General features: G+C 44.5%; 1 protein-coding gene across 2 annotated transcripts in view; it reads left to right on the top strand.

Annotated features, from left to right (window-relative positions):
• The window catches only part of LOC148014028 (histone deacetylase 15-like), a 40,206-nt gene extending 24,392 nt beyond the window's left edge, over positions 1-15,814 (top strand). Inside the window, exons 16-18 of one of the 2 annotated variants that reach the window (XM_087666832.1) lie at positions 14,422-14,590; positions 14,791-15,337; positions 15,474-15,814. In XM_087666832.1, the coding sequence (XP_087522958.1) occupies positions 14,422-14,590; positions 14,791-14,918 (297 nt within the window). In that variant the 3' untranslated portion in view covers positions 14,919-15,337; positions 15,474-15,814. The remainder of the gene's footprint in view (positions 1-14,421; positions 14,591-14,790; positions 15,338-15,473) is intronic. The other variant, XM_087666833.1, reaches the window with a different exon arrangement.
• Positions 15,815-20,302: the final 4,488 nt, after the last annotated feature.

The raw sequence follows: 20,302 nt of genomic DNA, 5'->3' as shown, positions 1-20,302 counted from the left end.
TACTTCGGATCCTTGCTCTATTGAATTTGATTGAGCTCGAATTGAAATCGCCTCTAATTGAACGGCATCTAGGTAAAGCTGCAACAACTGAGGATGGTTTGCCAAGTCATCCTTTTCCATCCATTAGTGAATAATTTTGAAACTTCACTAGATATCTCCTGGGAACTTTATCTCTGAGCTTTCCTTTTATGTGCCAAGATCTGCTTAGGTACCTAAATCCCATCTAGCTTCTCAATTTCAAGCTGAATTTCAGCAGACATATCCTCTAGCACATCATCACGAAAAGGTCTCAACAAAGTGACATGAAAGGCATTGTGTATCAACCAATGTGGAGGTAATTTTAGTCGATATACCGCATTGCTGATCTTCTCCAACACTTGGAAAGACCCGTAGTGTCTCATACTCAACTTCGGTACAACCTCTCTCTTTCTTTTATCTTTTTCAACCTTGCCTTTTCAAAATGCAACAATACAGAATCGCCCTTTGCAAACTGCGAAGTAGGTCTATGGTGATCAACTGCCTTCTTTTTCTTTTCTTGTGATATTTGAAGTGCATACTTTTTCTTTGGATAGGTTGCATCCAAGTTTTCCACATAACGATCAGCCTCAAAGATCTTATCCTCGGTCTGCAAGATAGGCGTTACCTTCTTGCTATCCTCAACCACCTCAAATGGATATTTGCTAGTGGAACTATGCACTGTATTGTTATATGCAACTCAACTAATGGCAAATAGCATTCCCACTATGTCTTGTGTTCTGAAACATAGCACCTAAAAAAATCTAATATTGTGGAATTGGCTTCCTTAGATTGACTATATGTCTGTAGATGGAGGAATGATGAGAATTTCAATGTGGTACCCATATTCTCAAACAATCCCTTTCAAAATAAATTGGTCGTCCAAGGGTCTTGATCATTGACGATCGACTCAAGCATATCATAATACTTAAAGATGTATTGCAAAAACAATCGTGCCATACAATCAATCTTTATTTTCTTCCTCGCTAGAATGAAATGGGCCTGTTTGCTAAACTTGCATAGTCCATATCCATCATTTTCTATAGGTATCTTAGGAAGCTTAAAAATAAAACCCATTGCAATGCTTTGCCAAGGGCTATCTGGAATAGACAAGGGTTGCAACAAGCCCGACATCTTTTGCCTATCATGCTTTACCTTCTGACATACGATGCATATCTTGACAAACTGCTCTATATCATGCCTCAAAGCTGGCCGATAGAAGAAACGCTCCATTGCCTTGATCAGAAATCCATCTCTAAGTACAAAGTGCTCATGTCTCTGGCCATTGCAAAGCTGATCATAAACACTTGCAAAGTTTGAATTAGTAGCATATTGCTCTTTCATGGCATCCAACTTAGTGTGATAAACCATATTGACAAACTGAAATTTGGGGCTTACGTGACAGTGCATTAGCCACCACATTCTTTTTACCATCAATATGTACAATCTGAAAATGAAACATAGAGAGAAAATTTGCCCATCTTATATGCTTCTCTGACAACTTTGCCTGAATCAAAAAGTACCTCAAAGTTTGATGATTTGTTTGCACTATAAAATTAGCTCCCAACAAATAATGTTTCCATGTAGATAGTGCATGAATTACAGCCAATAGCTCTGTCTCATAGACCTGCAAATTATTCATTGCATCGTGGAGAATTCGGCTCTTATAAGCCATAACACGGCCATCTTGCATAAGAACAACTCCAATGTTATTACCACATGCATCACACAGAACGACGAATGATTTCCTTAGATTGAGCAATACAAGCATAGGATTTTTAGACATTTGAACCTGTACAAATTTTTCTCTTATCCCGTTAAGAACAAGTACACTAGTTCATATTGTGCATACGCCAATGCCAATGCTGAAATTTCCATTGCTGTCCATCTAAACGGCATATTCTTCTTCTGTAAAGCACGCAATGGAGATGCAATTTCAATAAATCTGCATATATACTTCTTGTAGTAAGGTCATAAACCCAAGAAGTTGCGGATCTCATGTACATTTCTCAAAGGTAGCCATGATTATGTTGCCTCAACCTTTGCAGGGTCCATGTGAACACCATCAGCTGATACAATATGCCCCAAAAAGTGGATTTCATGTAAAAAGAATTCACTTTTCTTATAATTAATAACCAGTCTATGCTTATGCAGTTCATTGAGCCCAATGTCTAAGTGTTTTCTATGCTCTATCTCATTCTTTGAATAGACTATCATGTTATCAAAGAAAGTGCTCACAAATTCTCTATGTGGTCTGAAAATGCAATCCATAATCCGATTGAAAGTGGTAGAAGCATTTGTAAGCCCAAAAGACATGACAAGAAACTGATATAACCCAAAAGATGTCGTGAAAGTTGTCTTAGGTATCTCCTCTAGTCTAATGCGTATATGATGATATCCACTTTTCAAATCTATACGATTGAATATGGTTGCCTCTTGTAATCTATCCATAACAGCATCGATCCGAGGGATCGGAAATCAATTCTTTATTCTAATCTTATTAAGAGCACAATAATCAATGCATATACGCCATGAATCGTTTTTTTTTTGCACCAAAAGCATAGGAGAACAAAAAGGAGATGAGATGGGCTTAGTCAACCCTTTTTCTCACAACTCATTCACCTAATTCATAATCTCCTCTTGCTAGGTTGCACCGACTTTGTAGGGTGGCTTATTAGGTGGGCTACTTCCAAGAATAAGATTATGCCATGATCTTTAGGTTGTTCAAGCGGTAGTTGCCGTGGAAGTGATTGAGTGAAGCAATTAGCATACATTTTTAAAAATGACATGCAATCCTTCTCTAACTTAGAGATGTTCCAATATTCTTACTATCATCTTTATCCCTAGTAAAAACCAAGTATGCTAGAAGATGATTTTTCATTACTTTAGAAATGACAATTGCAAATACAATAGGGATAGATTCTTCTTTTAACTTTACATCAAGTGTGAGTGTCTTTCCCTTATGTTGAATAGTGATGTCTTTTACACAAGAATCAATCATTGCATGCATATGATGACACCATGGTATTCCAAGTAATACATCACAACCCTCAAGTGGAGCAATGAAAAACTCTTCACTATCCACATATCCCTATATATGCAACTGAAGCTTTCCAATGAGTGGTGTGACAGGTTTTGCATGGCCTTTACATGCCATTCCAACTTCCCTCATGGGTCCCATCTTATCCTCTCTGATGCCTAGACGGGTTGCCATGTCTACAGAGATGAAGTTGGCTTGTGCATCATTATCAAAGAAAAACAATGCATGTTGATTTGTAGTTTTGTCCCATGCTTTGCACAACTCAACGGTATCATCATTGGGTTGATCACTTACACATCGGGCAGCAATCCCACTTATGTTTTGGGTTTCTTTTCCTTAGGATCTCCTTGATTTTATGATTTTCCAGCTTGCTGCCTATTGGGACAGTCCCTTGAAATATGGCCCTCCTATTCACAAATAAAACATTTATTTGCAGCCATGAATTCCCTACGTTGTGTCAATGTTTTCAAGCCCTTTCTTTGTTGTTTTGGCATTTTTTCAGGCTATTTTTCAGATCTGCCTATTTTCTCAGTCTTAAATAACTTTTTATTCGGCTTCTTCAAGCCCTTTCTTTGTTGTTTTGGCATTTTTTCAGGCTATTTTTCAGATCTGCCTATTTTCTCAGTCTTAAATAACTTTTTATTCGGCTTCTTCCCACTCTCTAGGAAGCCGGAATCCTTCCTACATAGCAAAGCATTTGCTATAGTAGCAATCTCTATGAGTTGAGATATGCTAGAGATAGCGGATTTAATGCAAAATTCCCTAATTCCTTTAGGAAGCTCACAAATATATGAATCCATGTAGATGTGAATCGTAAGATACAATGGATAGTTTGATGATAGGGCTGCTTATAGATAGGCACACAAATTTACAAGACGAGAAGTAGAGTAGGCCCAAAGTGGCAACCCAAGAAAGTGGCACAAATCACAAAAATCATGGGCAAAACTCCCAATGTCCTGTGTTGACTTATCATGGGTAAACCTCCCAATATCCTATGGTGACTTAGTGATAGGTCTCAGGAGTATTGCTAACACCTCTCCTTAATCTTGCACGTGGTGTAAAGGCCTATACTTGGAGTAGAAGTTTGGAAGATTAGAATCTGGGAACATTACGAATTAGGTGTTGGCTTTGACATTCTCAATTTGGTGGCATTGACAAGTGGTATCTAGAACACATTGACACTAGCTTTTTAGAGAGAGAGAGAGAGAGAGAGAGAGAGAGAGAGAGAGAGAGGCATTGGATGTTTGGAATCTTTTCGGTCATGCTTTTGGGCTTTATATTAATGTTGCCGAATCTTCCCTCATTAGTTGTATTGAATCGGATTTGCAATCCTTACAATGGCAATGCATGGCGATTCCTTGTGTTAATGTTGCAAGGCATTTGGGTTATCCCTTGGATGTAGATGTTCAGCCAAAGCATTTGCTGCAATGGATTTCCCAAAGATTGGACACTAGTTTGTTTACTGAAAATTGCAAGCTTGGCCTTTCCATGTGTGCATTAAAAGTGGCACAGTCCATCATGCTTTCCATACTCACTTATTTTTTGCTGCTTTTGCCTTGGACTGGCTCTACTTTGAAGGATCTTACTAGGCACATTCACTTTATGCTATGGAAAAAGAATCTTTGCACACAGGCATCTCATGGATCTTGTGGAGCCATGCTTGCATCCCTAAAAGTATGGATAGTGGAGCTATTTTGGGTGCAGAAACTCACATGGTCGCTCTTTGTTGGTCTCTTTTTTTTTGCAAATAAAAATGTGGCTGATTATATTACTCAAAAAAACAGATTACAATGGAGTGCTCATGCTCAACAGACTAGTTGGAGCTGATGCAAAGTCACAAATACATCATGTGTATACAAGCCTCTCAAGGCGGTCTGTGGGGGATGGGGGCAAGAAGCCATGGAGGGGGGGTGTATCGCCATGTGGGGCTGCCTGCCTGCATCACAAAAAACAGGTCCTGGCCGCTCCAAGTATGCATGAAATGACAATGGAGCTCCTGACGAGCCCTGGACTCGCCCTGCACCTGATCCCAACGGCCGCGGAGGGAGTGGATGATGGAGGTCCAGAGCTCTGCTAAGATTACTTGTACTAAAAGTCTCTCTCCGCCGAAAGCCTCCTGACACCTCTCCTTCTAGATATGCTATCCAGTAATACTCCCAATGATCTCCCATACCTCAGAGTCGTCTGCTGTGGGATCCAGTACCTGGTGAATGAGTAGAGCCTCCAAACTGACCATTGCGCACGAACCTGTCTTGATGATGAATATCATGTCCTGCATCTCAGCCTCATACAGAAGGTGACGGCCTTGGTTGATTGCTTGCCAGTAGAAAGCTCCCCATGAGATACATCCAAGGCTGGGTGCTATACGGTGAAGGATGCGGCATACTCCTCTCCACACGAGTTGTGCCTCCTCACATGACCAAAGGCAGTGCTTTGGGTTTTCCAGAGGTTGCTATGTGCAGCGCTTACAACCTCCCTCTTGCATCTGGGCAAGCCATCTTCCCACCGCCAAGCCTCCATGTGCTACCAACCATAAGAAATACGATATCCTCCTTGGTCTCCAGCTATCCCATAGGCGGCGCCAGAAGGTTCGTTAGAACGGCTCCGTGATGCTGTGCTCCGCCCAATGCCTGCTACGTGACGGCGCATCAATACGCGTCTGCCAATCCTGGCAGTATACTCCAGGAACCTCGGTGGCTTCTTGGTGATTGCAGTGGCCGGCCATAGCCACTCTCCTGGATCCCACTCCAGCTCATCAAGTGGTTTGCCCTCCCAGATCCAAAGGTGCCACTCCCTGAGCTCCTTCTAGAAAACATAGGGGTCCAGTCCCCATGTCTTCCCTTGAAGGCCCACCACCCGAATCCTCCTCCACGAAAGGGTAGCTATCCCCTCATCCTGTTGCCCTCTGTCAAGGGCCAGATGCCCCCCCTCCTGAACGGTGAAGGTTCCCTGCGAGGTGCCGCCCACTCTACCTGCCACTTGTAGGGGGATGCCTGCTGGTGAAAACCTAGCGTCCCAAACCTCCCCGGGCTCTATCGGCACTTGTATCGGTGGAGCAAGCCACTCCAGAGGTATTCCTGTGTGTATCTCCCTTCTCCTCAACTCCACTCCTCTCTGGCAGCTTGATACTCGCTGCAGCACCTCCTCATCCACCATCCTGTACACCTCCCGCCATGTCGTGATGGTACGAGCCGGGCCAGCCTTCCAACCAGCCCACTGGATGTGGGGGTGCTCGCCAATTTGTACCCCTTCCCGAACTTTGACCTGGGGGTTCGAGATCACCGGCGGTCTATCTCCTCTTGGCAGCCTGGGGGGACTCTGGATTAGGGCCTTACGGAGGCCCTGCCACACGCGGAGTAAGCTGTGTAGAAAAGGTGATCTGAGGGGGTGATCTGGGCTGATGTGAAGATCCATCTCAGGGACGACCTTCACTCACCGCCAAGCCTCGGTCTACAATCTTGAAGACCCTCGTGCAATAAAACCTTCCAGGTCTGGCCGCCTGGTGTGAGGCCGTGGACAACTAGCTTGCCCAAGAGGGCCATACTCTGATACTCTGGGTCTATGATCCCAAGCTCTCCCTCTGACCGATGCCGTATGATGGTCACCCATGCCACCTTGGCCTTAAAATCCTTGGAGTCATCTGACCCTGACCAAAGGAAGTTCCACAAGAGGCGGTGAAGCTGCACTACGCAGGACGAGGAGAAGCACCAATACGAGGTGATATACTAGGCCATCTCTAGGAGGACATGGTTAACCACCAGGGCTCGGCCGGCTAGTGAGAGGCGAGTTGTGCTCTAGTAGGTCAGCTTCCTCTGAATAGAATCAAGGACAGGAAGAAATTGCTGGGCGTGGGTGATGTCAAGTCCCACCTGGAACCTCAATTACCGGACGGCCTGCCCTCTGCTCACCCATCTAAATCCAAGGTGGATGTCCCACTTCGTGCTAGAGTCCAGGTCTATGAGGAAACCGACCAACTTTCGCCAGTTGATTTTCGCTCCCACCGCAAGACAGAACACCTCAAGAGCGAGTCTCACTCTCTCCAACATCAACTCATCATTCTCTATGTAGAGTGCTATGTCATCTGCATACTCTGAGTCTAACAACTTAGTCTCCTCTCTCACTGGAAGTTGGAGGCCACGTAATCCGCTCACATGTGACTTGAGGAAATGGGACATCGCCTTTGCAAAGAGTAGGAACAGGTATGGGGCCAGGGAGTAGCCCTGCCGCACTGATCTCTCTAGTTGAAACTCCTCCCCACACCTACCACCTATGAGAACCCTGTTGGTGGCTGATTTGTAAAGTGCGGAGACCCCGCGAATCCAAGCATAGGGCAAAACCCATCCTCACCATGGTGCCTATTCAGAAGACTGCTAGGGTTTGCATTGAGGACACACAGAGTGTACGACCACGACAGAAACACAAAGACACAGACACAGACAGAGACACAGAGGGAAAAACTTAAACCCTAAATGCAAAACTCAAAACTCAAACCCTAAACATAAAACTCAAAACTCAAACAGAAACAGAAGAAGGGAGAGAGAGAACACAACTCTGAAGTGAATAAATGCTGTAAATGAATGTAAGAGTGTACAGTGTGCTCAAGGGTAGAGCAATGTCGGAGTGTGACGTCCACCGAAGATGGATCCCAAGTTTGTGACCACCAGTTGGAGTGTAGGAGTGCTGAATAGTGAATGACAGCAGGCTGCTCACTAAAACGCAGCAGTCTGGAGGCTGGAAACTGGTAAACGCAGCAGTGTACCACCAATCGGGGGCTGGAAACTGTGCACAGTCTGCTGTAAACAGCAGGCTGAAACAGTGTCTGAGAGTGTCACGGCCTGCAATGCTGAAAATGCAGGCTGGCTGACCCTGGAGATGATGGACAGCAGGCTGAACAACAGTCTGGGACAGTTTGGAGCAGTCGCCGACAGCTGAGAGCCGTCGCCTATAGGAATGGACAGGCTGAAGATGATGTGGCTGCAGTCGATGATGGCTGGACAACAGATGGAGGCGGGCTGCAAGCTGGAAATTGGGCGCCAACAGCAGCAGAGGGTGTGTGGGCTGGTGTAACCTGCAAATAAGGATGATTGCTGAATGGGGGACAGCCTGTCTATTTATAGATGTGGAAGGGCGCCCCAAAAATTAGGGCTTCCACTAAACTTTCTCGAACCGCTCCCTGTTTTACGGTTTCCACTGAACTCTCTCGAACCGCTGAGCCCACTCTGCCACCTCAAAGAAGGTGAATACATTGTCCAGGATGCCCCTATTCTGGACAAAGCCTGTCTGTGTGTCATGGATGATGTTTGGCAGCATGGGGCGTAGTCGCCTACCAATCATCTTTGCCAGTGCCTTATAGGCCACTAACAATAATGTGATCGGTCTCCACTGGGAAAGCTCCAACCGGTCTCCCCCTTTGGGGAGAAGACTGATAAGGCCTGCCGAAAGACTCCTTGGTATCTGTCCTGTAGTGAAGATCTCCTGGAAGGCCATCAGTAGTAGGGGGTCCTTCCCCACTTCCCAGTAGGTAGTGAAGGAGCCTTAGAGAGGCCATCCTCTCCCGGGCATTTGTGCCCGTCGTGTATGGAAAGCCTCCTCTAGTTTCTTCTCTGTGAAGGGGGACTAGGAGGGAGCGTCCCATCTCCTCTGAGACGAGGGACATGATGTGATCCCAGACATGGTGTCTACATTGCTACCCTCTAGCTAAGGCTGTTTCCTGTTGGAACAGGTGATTGTAGTAGTCGGTGGCGATCTCCATCACCTTGTCTGGGCTAGTACGAGTCCTTTCATACTGATCTCGAAGGCTGCGTATCTGCTCTCCTGAGGAGCGAGGCTGGTGCACCTGGAAGAACTCCCTACACATCGTATCTCCCTTCCGCCCCTAAAAAGCTGATGAGGTGCGGAAAGATAACTCCGAGCGCTTGTCCTCTAGGTCAACAATGGCTGCTCGCGCATGCACCTTCTGTGCGTGGAGGGTGGGATCCCCTGGTGCCTCATGTAATAATCTCTGCGTGGTTGCAAGGTCCCGCCGGAGTGCTCTCTCCTCATCCCAGCTCTGCTGCCTGGTCTGTATGGCTGCCTCTTGGCAGATTCTGCTTGACTCGGCTAGGGGCTTTGGAACCTCCTCTACGATCCGGTCCCTACTGCCCCACTCCTTGGTCCAAACGTGCTCTATCTGTCTCGTCACCTTCCCCCTCCTATAGATTGAGTCAGGAATCCGACATGCTCGTGTGTTTAGGGCAGATGCTGGGGGATCTAGTGTCAGGAGAACCGGGCGATGATCGGACAACGAGGTGCATGCCAACTCCCCAATCTGGCCTCCACGAGAGCCACCCCTCTCTCCCACATAAAACCTATCCAACCACTCCAGCAGGACTCCACCTAGCCGCCTATATCCCCAAGAGAAGTCTAGCGACCTCTCCCTCCTGTGAAAGGCAGGGTCTCTCTAGGCGTCGCGTGCTCCTACTGCCAGTAGAAAGACCTCCCATGCCTCCTGCTTCTCCCCAGCCATGCTGTGGTAGTTTCTGCCTCTGCCCTGTTGGCCCTCTAAAGCTTCCAGGTTGTTGAAGTCTCCTCCAATAATCCAGGAGTCCACCTCTGGGAGTACATCCACGATCTCCACCCAGAACGTGCTGCGTGCCCTAACCTCCGTAGGGGCATAGACATTGAGGACTCCAAGGCACGAGTCCCCAATATCCAATTTGATCCATAGAACCCTCCCTGCTACTATCGTCCCGTGGTCTTGTACAGAAGCGGTGAGACTTGGGCCAATAGAGGTGTATACACCTCCACTTCTACCGTGGGCACCTACGGCATGTCCCCAGTAGGTGTGCGAGATGCTCGGGAGTACCTTCCCAACCCGCTGGGCTTGGGTGGGAGTGAGCTTGTGCTCCTGTAGAAGTAAGATGTAGCTCTTGCCGAACAATCAACTTCCTGGAACCATGTGCCCCAGTGTAGTAGAGACTAATCACATTCCAGGATGCAAGGTGTAAGCTCATGGGGAAACTTGCGACTGACGGAACAGGCATCTGTTCAGTGTAGAGGCTGCTGATGAGGAGGAACAACTATGGGGCATGCAAGTACGCTTTGCCATAGGTGTGGACGGTGAACTCCAGTCCCTCATGGTGACCCTCGGTCGAACCAAAGGGGTGATAGATGCTCCAGGTGGTACTATCAGTACGTCTATCAGCCATGCTGAGAGTCGTGACTCTGTACACTAGTAGAAACGGGCCGCCTGTTGCTAGGGGCCACTCGATCACATCCCTTGGAGCTCTCCATTGTGGGGGGGACTTGAAAGATCATGCTCAAGTGTGGTACCTCGGCTCCAACCCACTTGTTAATGTTCATCATGCAACCAGGCCATTGCTGTGTAGATAGTGCTAGTCCTTCTTCTCCCATCCACTAGGAGATGTGGTCCGCCACCTGACTCTTCACCTCCTCCTCAATCTGTGTCATCGTCCAATCCCCTGAGCGAGAGGACTGAAGGAAAAAGGCGTAGTTTGGTCCACCCGGTGGTGCTAGTAGATGGATCTAGTGGGAACTCTCCGCGCTCCGCAACTCTCAGATAGGACCATGGGCCACTGTGGAAGAACTCCTGTGGCAATAACTATGCCTGTCTTGGGAAAGTGTGACGGGTGACAGGGGCAGATGAGCTGGTGGCCTTGTGGGAGGGAGAATACTGCTGGTGCGAGGAGGATGTGGGCATGTGTGGCTCTTTGCCACCTGTGGGAGGAGGGGGGTGGGTCTGGGGGGGATCTCCTGAAACGGGTGCGGATTAGGGGGTGGTGGTGGGGGGGAAGAGGATCGAGGGACGGTGGGATGGTCGGATGTATGTGACGAGTGTGGGGGGAGGCTGGTGGCCCTGGAGGGGGGGGGGGGGGGGGCGTTATGGGCCAGGGTCAATGGGGGCAGCTTGGGAGGTGGGGGTGGGTGGGTATGGGGGCTGTGGGATCTCAGGTGGGGTAGTCTGCGGCAGGGGTGGTGGCTGTGGGGGACAGCGGTCTTGCCGGGTGGGGTGGGTGGGGGATTGCAAAGTGTGCTGTCGAGGGGGCGTTGCTCGCTCTCCTGCTCCCTATTGTCGGGGCTGTGTCTGAGAAGTTGACTGTGGTCCCACCTGCCGTCGCCCTCTCTGTCGTCTCTGGATCCGTGTGAAGCCGTCAGTGTCCACCTGCGGGCCTGTCAGTACTGCCTTGGCTCCAAAGCGCTTACAATCTGCTACCTAATGCCCAAAGTCATGGCAGTGCAAGCATTGTCCTGGTTGCCCAATCACAATGACTTGCTGTCTAAAGGAGTGACCTCCTGCCTCGATCTCCAGGAACTTTGGGATATACTTTGTGTCTTTCACGACTACTTGTACCTTTGGGACTTCTGTAGCTATCACTGCATCCGCGAAGGAGGCAGGGAGAACTGTGCCGAAGAGTCGTCCAAAGTCCTCCACTAACTGGCGGTACTCTACCACTAGTCCGGGGAAAAGTAAAGTGATTGAGTGTCTAAGAAATCTGTTGTGGAGCGCAAATGACTCCACAGTGAAGCCGCTATACCAGGGAACCATGTAGATGACCCCCTTCATGGAGACATAGGGCGAGCTCTCGAGCTGCAAGTCATGACATTCTCAACACGCAACGAATTCTTGGCTGCGGTAAAGCAGTCCACTCAAGCTGATAATGAGATGCAGAAGCTGATGGAAGATTTGCTTGAGGGAAAAACACCGTGGGGGATGTACGAGATTAAGGATGGATTGCTATACACACATGAGAAACTCTACATCCCAGATGACCTTGAGCTCAAAAAGACTATTCTTAAAGAGGCGCATGATTGTAAGCTGGCAGGGCACACAGGACAGACAAGGACACTAGAAAGATTACAACGACATCTGTTCTGGCCTAAGATGCGGGAAGAGGTCATAGAATATGTTAGAACATGCCCAACCTGCCAGCTAGTGAAGGCACAATGGCTGAAACCGGCCGGTCTACTACAACCCATGCAAGTACCGTCGCGCCCTTGGGATGTGATCAGTATGGACTTCATCTTGGAGTTGCCAAAGTCCCATGGGCACAATTCTATTTTCGTTGTAGTGGATTACTTCTCGAAGCAAGCACACTTTGTGCCCACCACCATTCCACTCACAGCGGCGACGGTGGCACAACTCTTCTTCAGTCGGGTCTTCAAATATCACGGATTGCCTCCTTTCATAGTCTCTGACCGGGATATTCGGTTCATGAGCAATATGTGGAAGGAGTTGTTCAAACTGTTAGACACTCAACTTAGGTTCTCCTCCGCATATCACCCGCAGACCGATGGGCAGACGGAGCGGGTGAATCAGGGTCTCGAAGATTATATCCGCGCCTATGTTCGCGCTGATCAAAAGGATTGGGCCCTGTACCTAGATGTGTTGGAGTATCACTACAACTCCTCACTTCAGAGCGCAACAGGTTTCACACCCTTTGGGAGGTAATCACGCCCTTGGCACTGGCAACGGAACAAGTTCCACGCGTGGAAGACCCGGACGCGGAAGAGTTTTTGAACAGGTGGAGGGATAGGCTGAAGGCGGCCCAAGAAAGCTTAAAGGGAAGCAAGGTCATCATGGCAAGACGTTTCAACACGAAACGGCGTCAACTTGAGTTCTTCCCAGGCGACTTGGTGCTAGTGAGCTCACAAAATATGGCTCTACCCAAAAACCTCACACCGAAGTTCAATCACAGATACTACGGGCCATATAAGGTGGTGGAGCAACTCAACGATGTCACGTATAAGCTCCAGTTACCTAGAGGAGTATGCATTCACGATGCATTCCATGTCTCTCTGTTGAGGCGCTTTCACGGTGATACAAAGTTCGGACGGCAAGTTCCTCTTCCTGCTTCACATGCCAACTTGCCCTTCGAAGCTGAGGCAATCTTTCAATCAAGGTTTGTCAACAGGTGGCCTGAATTTCTAGTCAAGTGGAAGGGCAGACCCTTGAAGGAGGTGACGTGGGTCAAGGAATAGGATGTGCTGGAGAAAGCGCGGGATTTGCTGCTCGAATTTTTCAACAGAGATTGAAGACGCACTCCTTGGCCCGTTTGTACAAAATGTACATACCTTTGAGAGCATAACTAAGTAGGGGCATTCTTATATGTATATTCAACTTTCTTCAAATTTTGCTAGGAGTATGGGGAATAAGAGTGTAAATACTATAAAAATCCTTAGCCCGTCAACTCGAAGTGGGCTTCGAGTTTTTTGAAGGGGGGGTGTGTATATGGGAAGTACCCTACTCGAGGCTTGGCTCTTCTTGGTGGTGACACGGCACGGGGCTGTTGCGCGTCACGCTTGGGCATGGTTAAGTGGCTCGGGGCATCCCATCGGAAAATATAGGAGGGAAGGTGAGTGACTTGAGTGAAAAAGTGAGGGGGGGGGATTAGTTTCTTCTTGGGTTGAGAGGTGAGGGGGTTATAGGGAAGGGCCGGGGTTTCCTCCCTTGGCCCTTGCGTGAGCACCAAAAACTTTCGTGTTACCTTCAAAAAGGCTCCTTGCACGTTTGGGGGAGTTAGAAAAGCTTGTCTTTTGGCCCGAACTTGAGTTGTAAGCTTGTTCCATCTTAACAGGCTCCTTTAGGCTATGCAATATGGGCTCTTTTGATAGCTCCCCTCTCTTGATGCCAAATCGATTTGGTAGAGAAAGATGCTTCAGCAGACATGTGGCAGAGACAAATGGGATCCCTACATAAAACCAGCATCGACACCAGTTTTATTTGGATCTAGGACAGTAGAAGACGGAAAATGTCCACAAGAACCTTGCGAGAAAGGTTCATAAGCTGTAAATGCATTCTTGGACTAAGTTGTGGACATTGATAAAGATCTCGATTTTGTACTCGGGTTATATAGTTTGGCTAGTTGTCCACCTTATATTGGAGGTATTGGCTATTTGGATACTTCTTGTGGGCCAGAATTCAGGTCTCTCTTCCGTAGAGGGTGTTGGGATTGAATTTTTCATATTTGCTAAAATTTACTGATCGCAACACATGGTATCTTCATATGTGTGCCCAGGTTTTTCAGTTTACATTGCACCATTAATTTCATAATTCAGTTTACAGCATTCATCCTCATCCGTGCATTTTTGTGCTAAAGCACCTCAATGTGTTGTAGGGATTGTGTTGAATGTTACCTGCAATTTGAAGCTTCAAGTAACTTGTGCATTTTTGTTTGTGTAAATGATTGTGCCTCAATGTACTAAAAGAAAGGGACTTTCATAATGGATGCTTTTATGTATGCTTACGAATTCATATTTGCTGTCACAAGTGGTGTATTGTGTTGCCACAAGAACTTCGTGGCTGCATTAATGTTCCGTTTGGTTGTTTTTAGTCAAATGTTGATACAAATGTATGTGTATCTGTACAGGTGCTTTCAGGAGAGGTGCCTGATCCTGGTCCTGTCAATATTCAGCCTTCAAAACCAGGTTTAGCAGTTGTTTTGAGAGTTTGTAGCATTCATGCACGTTACTGGCAGTTCCCTGCTCCATTGCTGAGAATGACTGCACGATTCGTTGCTGCCAATGCCAAACCCAAAGGTAGTAGCCTACCTCCAAAATGGAACTCAGTAAATATGACCATTCTGAAAATGTATTTTTGTTAGCTGCCACATGAACAAACTCTGTGCGCGCGCATGTGCATGTGTTTGTGATTTTCCAACTTCAACTCCATGTGTACAACTATGGTCTGTCTGCTGCCTCATAAAAGGCGTTATGACCTAAAAGAACCACATTTGCAGAAGGTGTTCTACCATCAGAGTCATCATCTCGTGCTGAAGGGCTGCAGACACAGTTGACTATTTTAAAAGAGTGTGAGCCATGCAGTTGTTCTCAGATCGAGGAAACAAATCCAATGGGAAATGTGTGAAGGCTGTAGTCTACGCCTCTTCTATTACAACCACCTACTAGTAAATCAGTGCTTGAAGATTTGCTGAAAACATTACAACTTGAAGGGATGCTCGTTTTTTCTGTTGTGTGTATATATACTGTTTCCCGAATTGCTAGTGTCAAATAGTTGAAGATAGAGTATATAACTTTCGGAGCTCCTTCGATGTCAGTTCAGCTTTACTGTTTGCCTGGGCTATCAGAGGATTATCTTGGGAGTTTTTAGTGAAATGAAGGAAGCAAAGCTCTTCAAAGCTCTGGAAGTTCGGCAGTGAAATTGGGTCCACAAACAGTAGAATGACAGCAGAGAAAATGGCTTGCACTTGTTAGTCAGAGCAGAGTTGATGACAAGTGGAAGCTGTCCATTTAACATTCTTGGCAGGTTTAAACTTTTGAGAAAAAGTAAGTTGACTGAAGAGGATGTTTCAAAATCTTAACTTTCTATGTGGAGAGGGTCTTGGAAAGATTATGTACAACTCAGATAGGTTTGACCTAAATTAGGTGTATAGGAAATAAACGTGACTTTCTGTGATTGCAGGCAAGCAGAGAATCAGACAAGTTGTGGGAGGACCCATATGGTGGAAGTGGGGGAGGAAAAGGATGGTTTATAAGCACTGGTTTGCATGAAGGGCCAATTTTTTTGTTCTGATTAGTATAGTCAACCAGTGTTGGCCTTCCATTTTGACGTATGCTTTACCTACTCTTTACCATCTAAATGGTGCCATTCCCATTATTTTGGTCTGCATGATTCTGGAGGTCTATTCAATGGGAAGTGCTCCTTCAGGATGTCTGTAATTTGGTCTCGTATTGGACATTGGACCAGGCATTTTAAGGCCTTGTGTACTTGTTTAAGGAGCCATAACAAATAGATTAAGTTTATTGTTCAAGTTGCAAATGTCCAGATACCTCTCACCACAAAAGATAAAAGAGAGAAAAAAGCGGCACCTTTCAGCATAATCTGATTTTTATTTGACAGACTCACCCGTCTCTGCTCACGTGTCCGTGAAGTACCACTCGAAGCCGCCCAGCCAGAAATTGAACTTGTGACCGCACTTGACACACCCAGTATTCCTACCAACCGAGCTGCCGCTCCGGGGTTAGATACCTCAAATTGAAAGAAGAAAACCTGCATTGGTCAATTTGAAATGATGTACTACAATGCATGATGGTTGCAATAATTAGCTGTTAGGAGGGGGTGTGCAAGGTGCATTGATGTGTCTCTTAGGGACGATACCATTATTATCAAGGTTCTCTTAAACTTTGCTGTACACGTTAGGCTGACCATCAAGTTTCTCCAGGATGGCTATGACATATCATAACTGAATTTTGGTGTGAAGTTCTTTACATGTGCAGCTAAGGATGATTTTTGATTTATCTTTTTTGTGATTTTTTTGATTTTCCTGGTTTTTGGGCCTGCCCTATGCCCATAGCGATCACTTTGAGCGACGACTTTTCTTAGCACAGAAAATAGAAATGATAATTTTTAAATTTGGAAATCTGACTCTTAAAAAAATCAACTGTCTAAATCTTATTGGGGTTTTAAAAACTTTCCAAACTATCTTTGGTAGTTGCACTCCTTGAGATCTTCCCAAACCTCTCATTTTTCTTAGCATATAAAATAGAAATGATAATTTTTAAATTAAAAAAATTGACTTCAAAATTTTTCATTCGAAATCTTATAGGGTTTTTAAAAACTCTACCCTTCCAAGCTATCTTTTGCAATTGCATCTCTCTCTCTCTCTCTCTCTCTCTCTCTCTCTCTCTCTCTCTCTCTCTCTCTCTCTCTCTCTCTCTCTCTCTCTCTCTCTCTCCACCCAAAACCTAGAAACCCCCTTTGTGTCTATCCAAACACGTGGAAGAAGATGAGATTTTGATCATTTAGTCGCCATAGCCTTATCAACATACACCATGTGTGGTGGAGATGGTGGGGACCTTGGGGAGGGTATAGGCCCATTGGGCGACAGTCTTGGCTAGTTCTAGTGGTGTGCTTGATCGTTGGTCTATTAAGAAAGTTGAAGCTGCCTATGGGATTTGTGGTTATAGGTGGTATAGTCACTAGAGTCTCTAGGGTGTTCGTGACAAGTATTGCATCTCTCACCTCGGATGGATTGGCCATGGATGGTGGGATCAATATCATTATTGATTTACTTTTGTGTCGATTAACGAGCATACATCGTTAAACAATGTAAGGTTGCATGTAATACTTTCCATCAATGACGAGTTGTAATATGTGAGTGTAAAGAAGATGTATAAGTTTTTTTCAAATATCAATTACTAGTTGTGTAAGCTCGCAAATCTAATAATGTTAATGTCAAAGGTGATGTAGCAATCAAACATGTCTTATTATAGCTTTGCTCAAATTATCTTGTTGAGCAAGGCATATTAAAAAAACGAAGAGGAAGAAATGAAAGCGAAGAGGATGAAGAGAGAGTAAAGATGATAGGAAAGGGAGGAACAAAGCTTGGAGAACCAAGTCTTATTTATATGTTTCATTTCTACATTAATCACCCTACTTGGATATGAAAATGTATCAAAGAGGGTGAATATTGAATCATGGTATTAAGAGTAATGCATGTGTGCATGCACATCCACGCACGCGCATGCGCACACGCACACATGCACGTGCACACAAAATCACAACTCATGACTATATTGTTTGAACAACCAAGGTGAATTTTTATTCTGTTTTGATAAAGCGATGGCCAATCAATAATTTTCTAATATTAGGGCACTAAACTCAAGTCGGCTCAGTTTGAATTGTTTCTTTCCATCTCTCATGCCCATGCTATATCTTGAGCCACTCGTATTTGCAAAGGATTTTAAAAATATTGTGAAAGCATATTCTATAGGTCATAATTAGTATTTGCATGATAGGAATCTATAGACAAGGATGGACATGGCGATATGATTGTTGTAAAATTAATGTAAAGTTGCTATTCTCATTCGTAGTTCTTGATATTAAAGGGATGATGATGTCAACTATGATTGATAGATCATGATTGCAACAAGAGCTTTTAAGTAGATCCATGGGTGTATCAAGGATTGTGGTTGATTTAGATTGCATGTATGACAGTGGCACCCGCTTTCTTATTTATTGTGGAGATCACTACACTCCATTGATGACAAATCCTTGTATTATAACTTGCATTTGCTACAAAGATATTTATACTGAAGGCTCATAGCCTTCCTCAAACTCTTTATCATCCTTTTATTTGAAGCATTATTGCAAATGTAAAACCATCAAGCCTTCTAATGGTTCCCCCCTTTTGTGCCTCACACATTATAAGAAAACCATATTGCACCTATCTAACCAAATGAGGCAACCACACTATTTAGTCATGAGATACCTCACTCATTGTAAAATCTAGGTTGAATGGAGCCTCATAAATAAGAGTTTTGTATTATCTAATGGTAATTCTAATGGGTTTGTGTTTATCAACGGTGATTGCGAATATAGCATCAAATCTATTTGAGATTCTATTCAAGAGTTGTCTAAGGTAATTCAAAACTCTTGAAGAACAAATTAGAAATATCTATGCATCTATTGAGTATGCAAATGGTGTCAAAGCCATAAGTGATAAAACAAAAACTTGTTAATATAGCTTCCCTTAAGGTTAAATTTCAAGAGCAAAAACATTAAGGATAAGTGAGAGGTTAATGAGAGTGATTAGATGTAGTTCATATAGAGTTTATATGTCTCATTGAAGCAAATGCTTTATAAACGGGCTTAAGAAAATGCAATCTATTTCATATTGCACATGCCCCTTGAGTAAATATTAAAAAAAGGATATTGATTAAACCTAAATAAGACTCATAAATGTTGTTTGAAAATTCAAATGAAGGTGTAAAATTTGTGAAGGCTTGTAAGAAATAAAAAAGAAAACTATTAGTAAAACCTACTAGCAAAATCAAATTGTTTTAGAAACATTAAAGATCTAATATTTACATAGAGTAGTAGCTTTGACTGATACTACTTTTGTAAATATTCTAACATAATCATCATTATGTTAGAATATTTACGTAGAGTAGTAGCTTTGACTGATACTACTTTTGTAAATATTCTAACATAATCATCATTATGAACATTATTTATTACAATTGTCTTTATTGCATATGCTAATTTCTCTCCACAAAGTTTTATAATGTTTATTCACAAAGGTCTAAACTCTACTAGTTTCTTTGACCTTATTAATTTAATTTTTTGTGTGTTCAAACCCAAGTGGCACCTTAGGAGCTTTAAATCCTTTGCTTTTACCTTATATTTGGTAAGTGCCACTTCAAGAAAATAGATAGATGATTATTTTTTTAAAAAAAATCTTGTACAACAAAAGAGTATCACATGCAAGTAAAAAAGTTTATGAATAAAATGAAATAGAGTTGACATAGACATTCTAAATGAAGCATAAATCAACAACAATAAAATGTCCCATAGGTGAAGGCATTGAGGTTGTGTGTAGGATCACTTCACCTACGTGCCAGATCTAGATGGAAATACACATATCAATTATGGGACCTCTCTAACCAAGATATCTCATAGTCTCTCACCCCGCAAGCTCTCCTACCATCTACTTCCACTCACTTGGTTAGTCTTGGACTGAATCCACAACCTATCAAGAAAGCAAAATAAATCAAGTGAATAGTTGAACCTAGAGAACTCACCAATAGTTATAGTCTAGGCATCTGTTGATGAGCTCCAAAGCTTCGATGATCCTACTGAATGCACTTGCAAGCTCCACACTTCACGCTCCTTTGTCCCTCGTGCGCAAGAAGTGGACTTCTTTGCTTGCTCCTACAAGCTGAAGCGAGATCCCCCCCTCCTCCCCCTCCCCCCCCTCTCTCTCTCCTACTCCTAAGCCCCCTCAAGCTTTCTAGCTTCTATCATAGACTTTCTCTCTCTACCTCTCAAACTGGGAAAACCCAAGAAGAGAAAAAGAGATGGAAAAGTTGTAGACAAGATGCAGAAGAACAATCTCACAAGCCTAGTTGGAAACCACCTCCTAGTCTCCATAGCCCAACTCACATGCAGTAGAGAAAGCTTCGGTGATGGTTGACACAAATAAAGAGAAAATAGATAAGCTTTTGTTTGTTAGTCACTTGGAATGCTCACATTAAGAATTTTTCAACCTTATATGAATTTTGAATTTTAGACCTCCAATAGGGCCTATTTCTCATCAATGCCCATTGTCCGTTCCTTTCAAGCCCAGCCTTCAGGGTCATGTGACTTGTTAGCCTATCTAATTACCTAAAAAACCTAACCCACTCCACTTGCACACTATTAAATGTGACTTAGTTTACAATTTGCATGGGAGTGCCCAACAATGCTCAGAAAAATTTAATTTTACATTTTTTTTTCGTTCAGGTCGTGAT

Source organism: Lygodium microphyllum, chromosome 25 (genome assembly GCF_053477565.2).
Source record: "Lygodium microphyllum isolate KBCC chromosome 25, Lygodium_microphyllum_v1.1.10, whole genome shotgun sequence".
NCBI lineage: Eukaryota > Viridiplantae > Streptophyta > Polypodiopsida > Schizaeales > Lygodiaceae > Lygodium > Lygodium microphyllum.
Note: the sequence above shows the minus strand (reverse complement) of the source record. Positions and strands in the feature narration are given on the sequence as shown.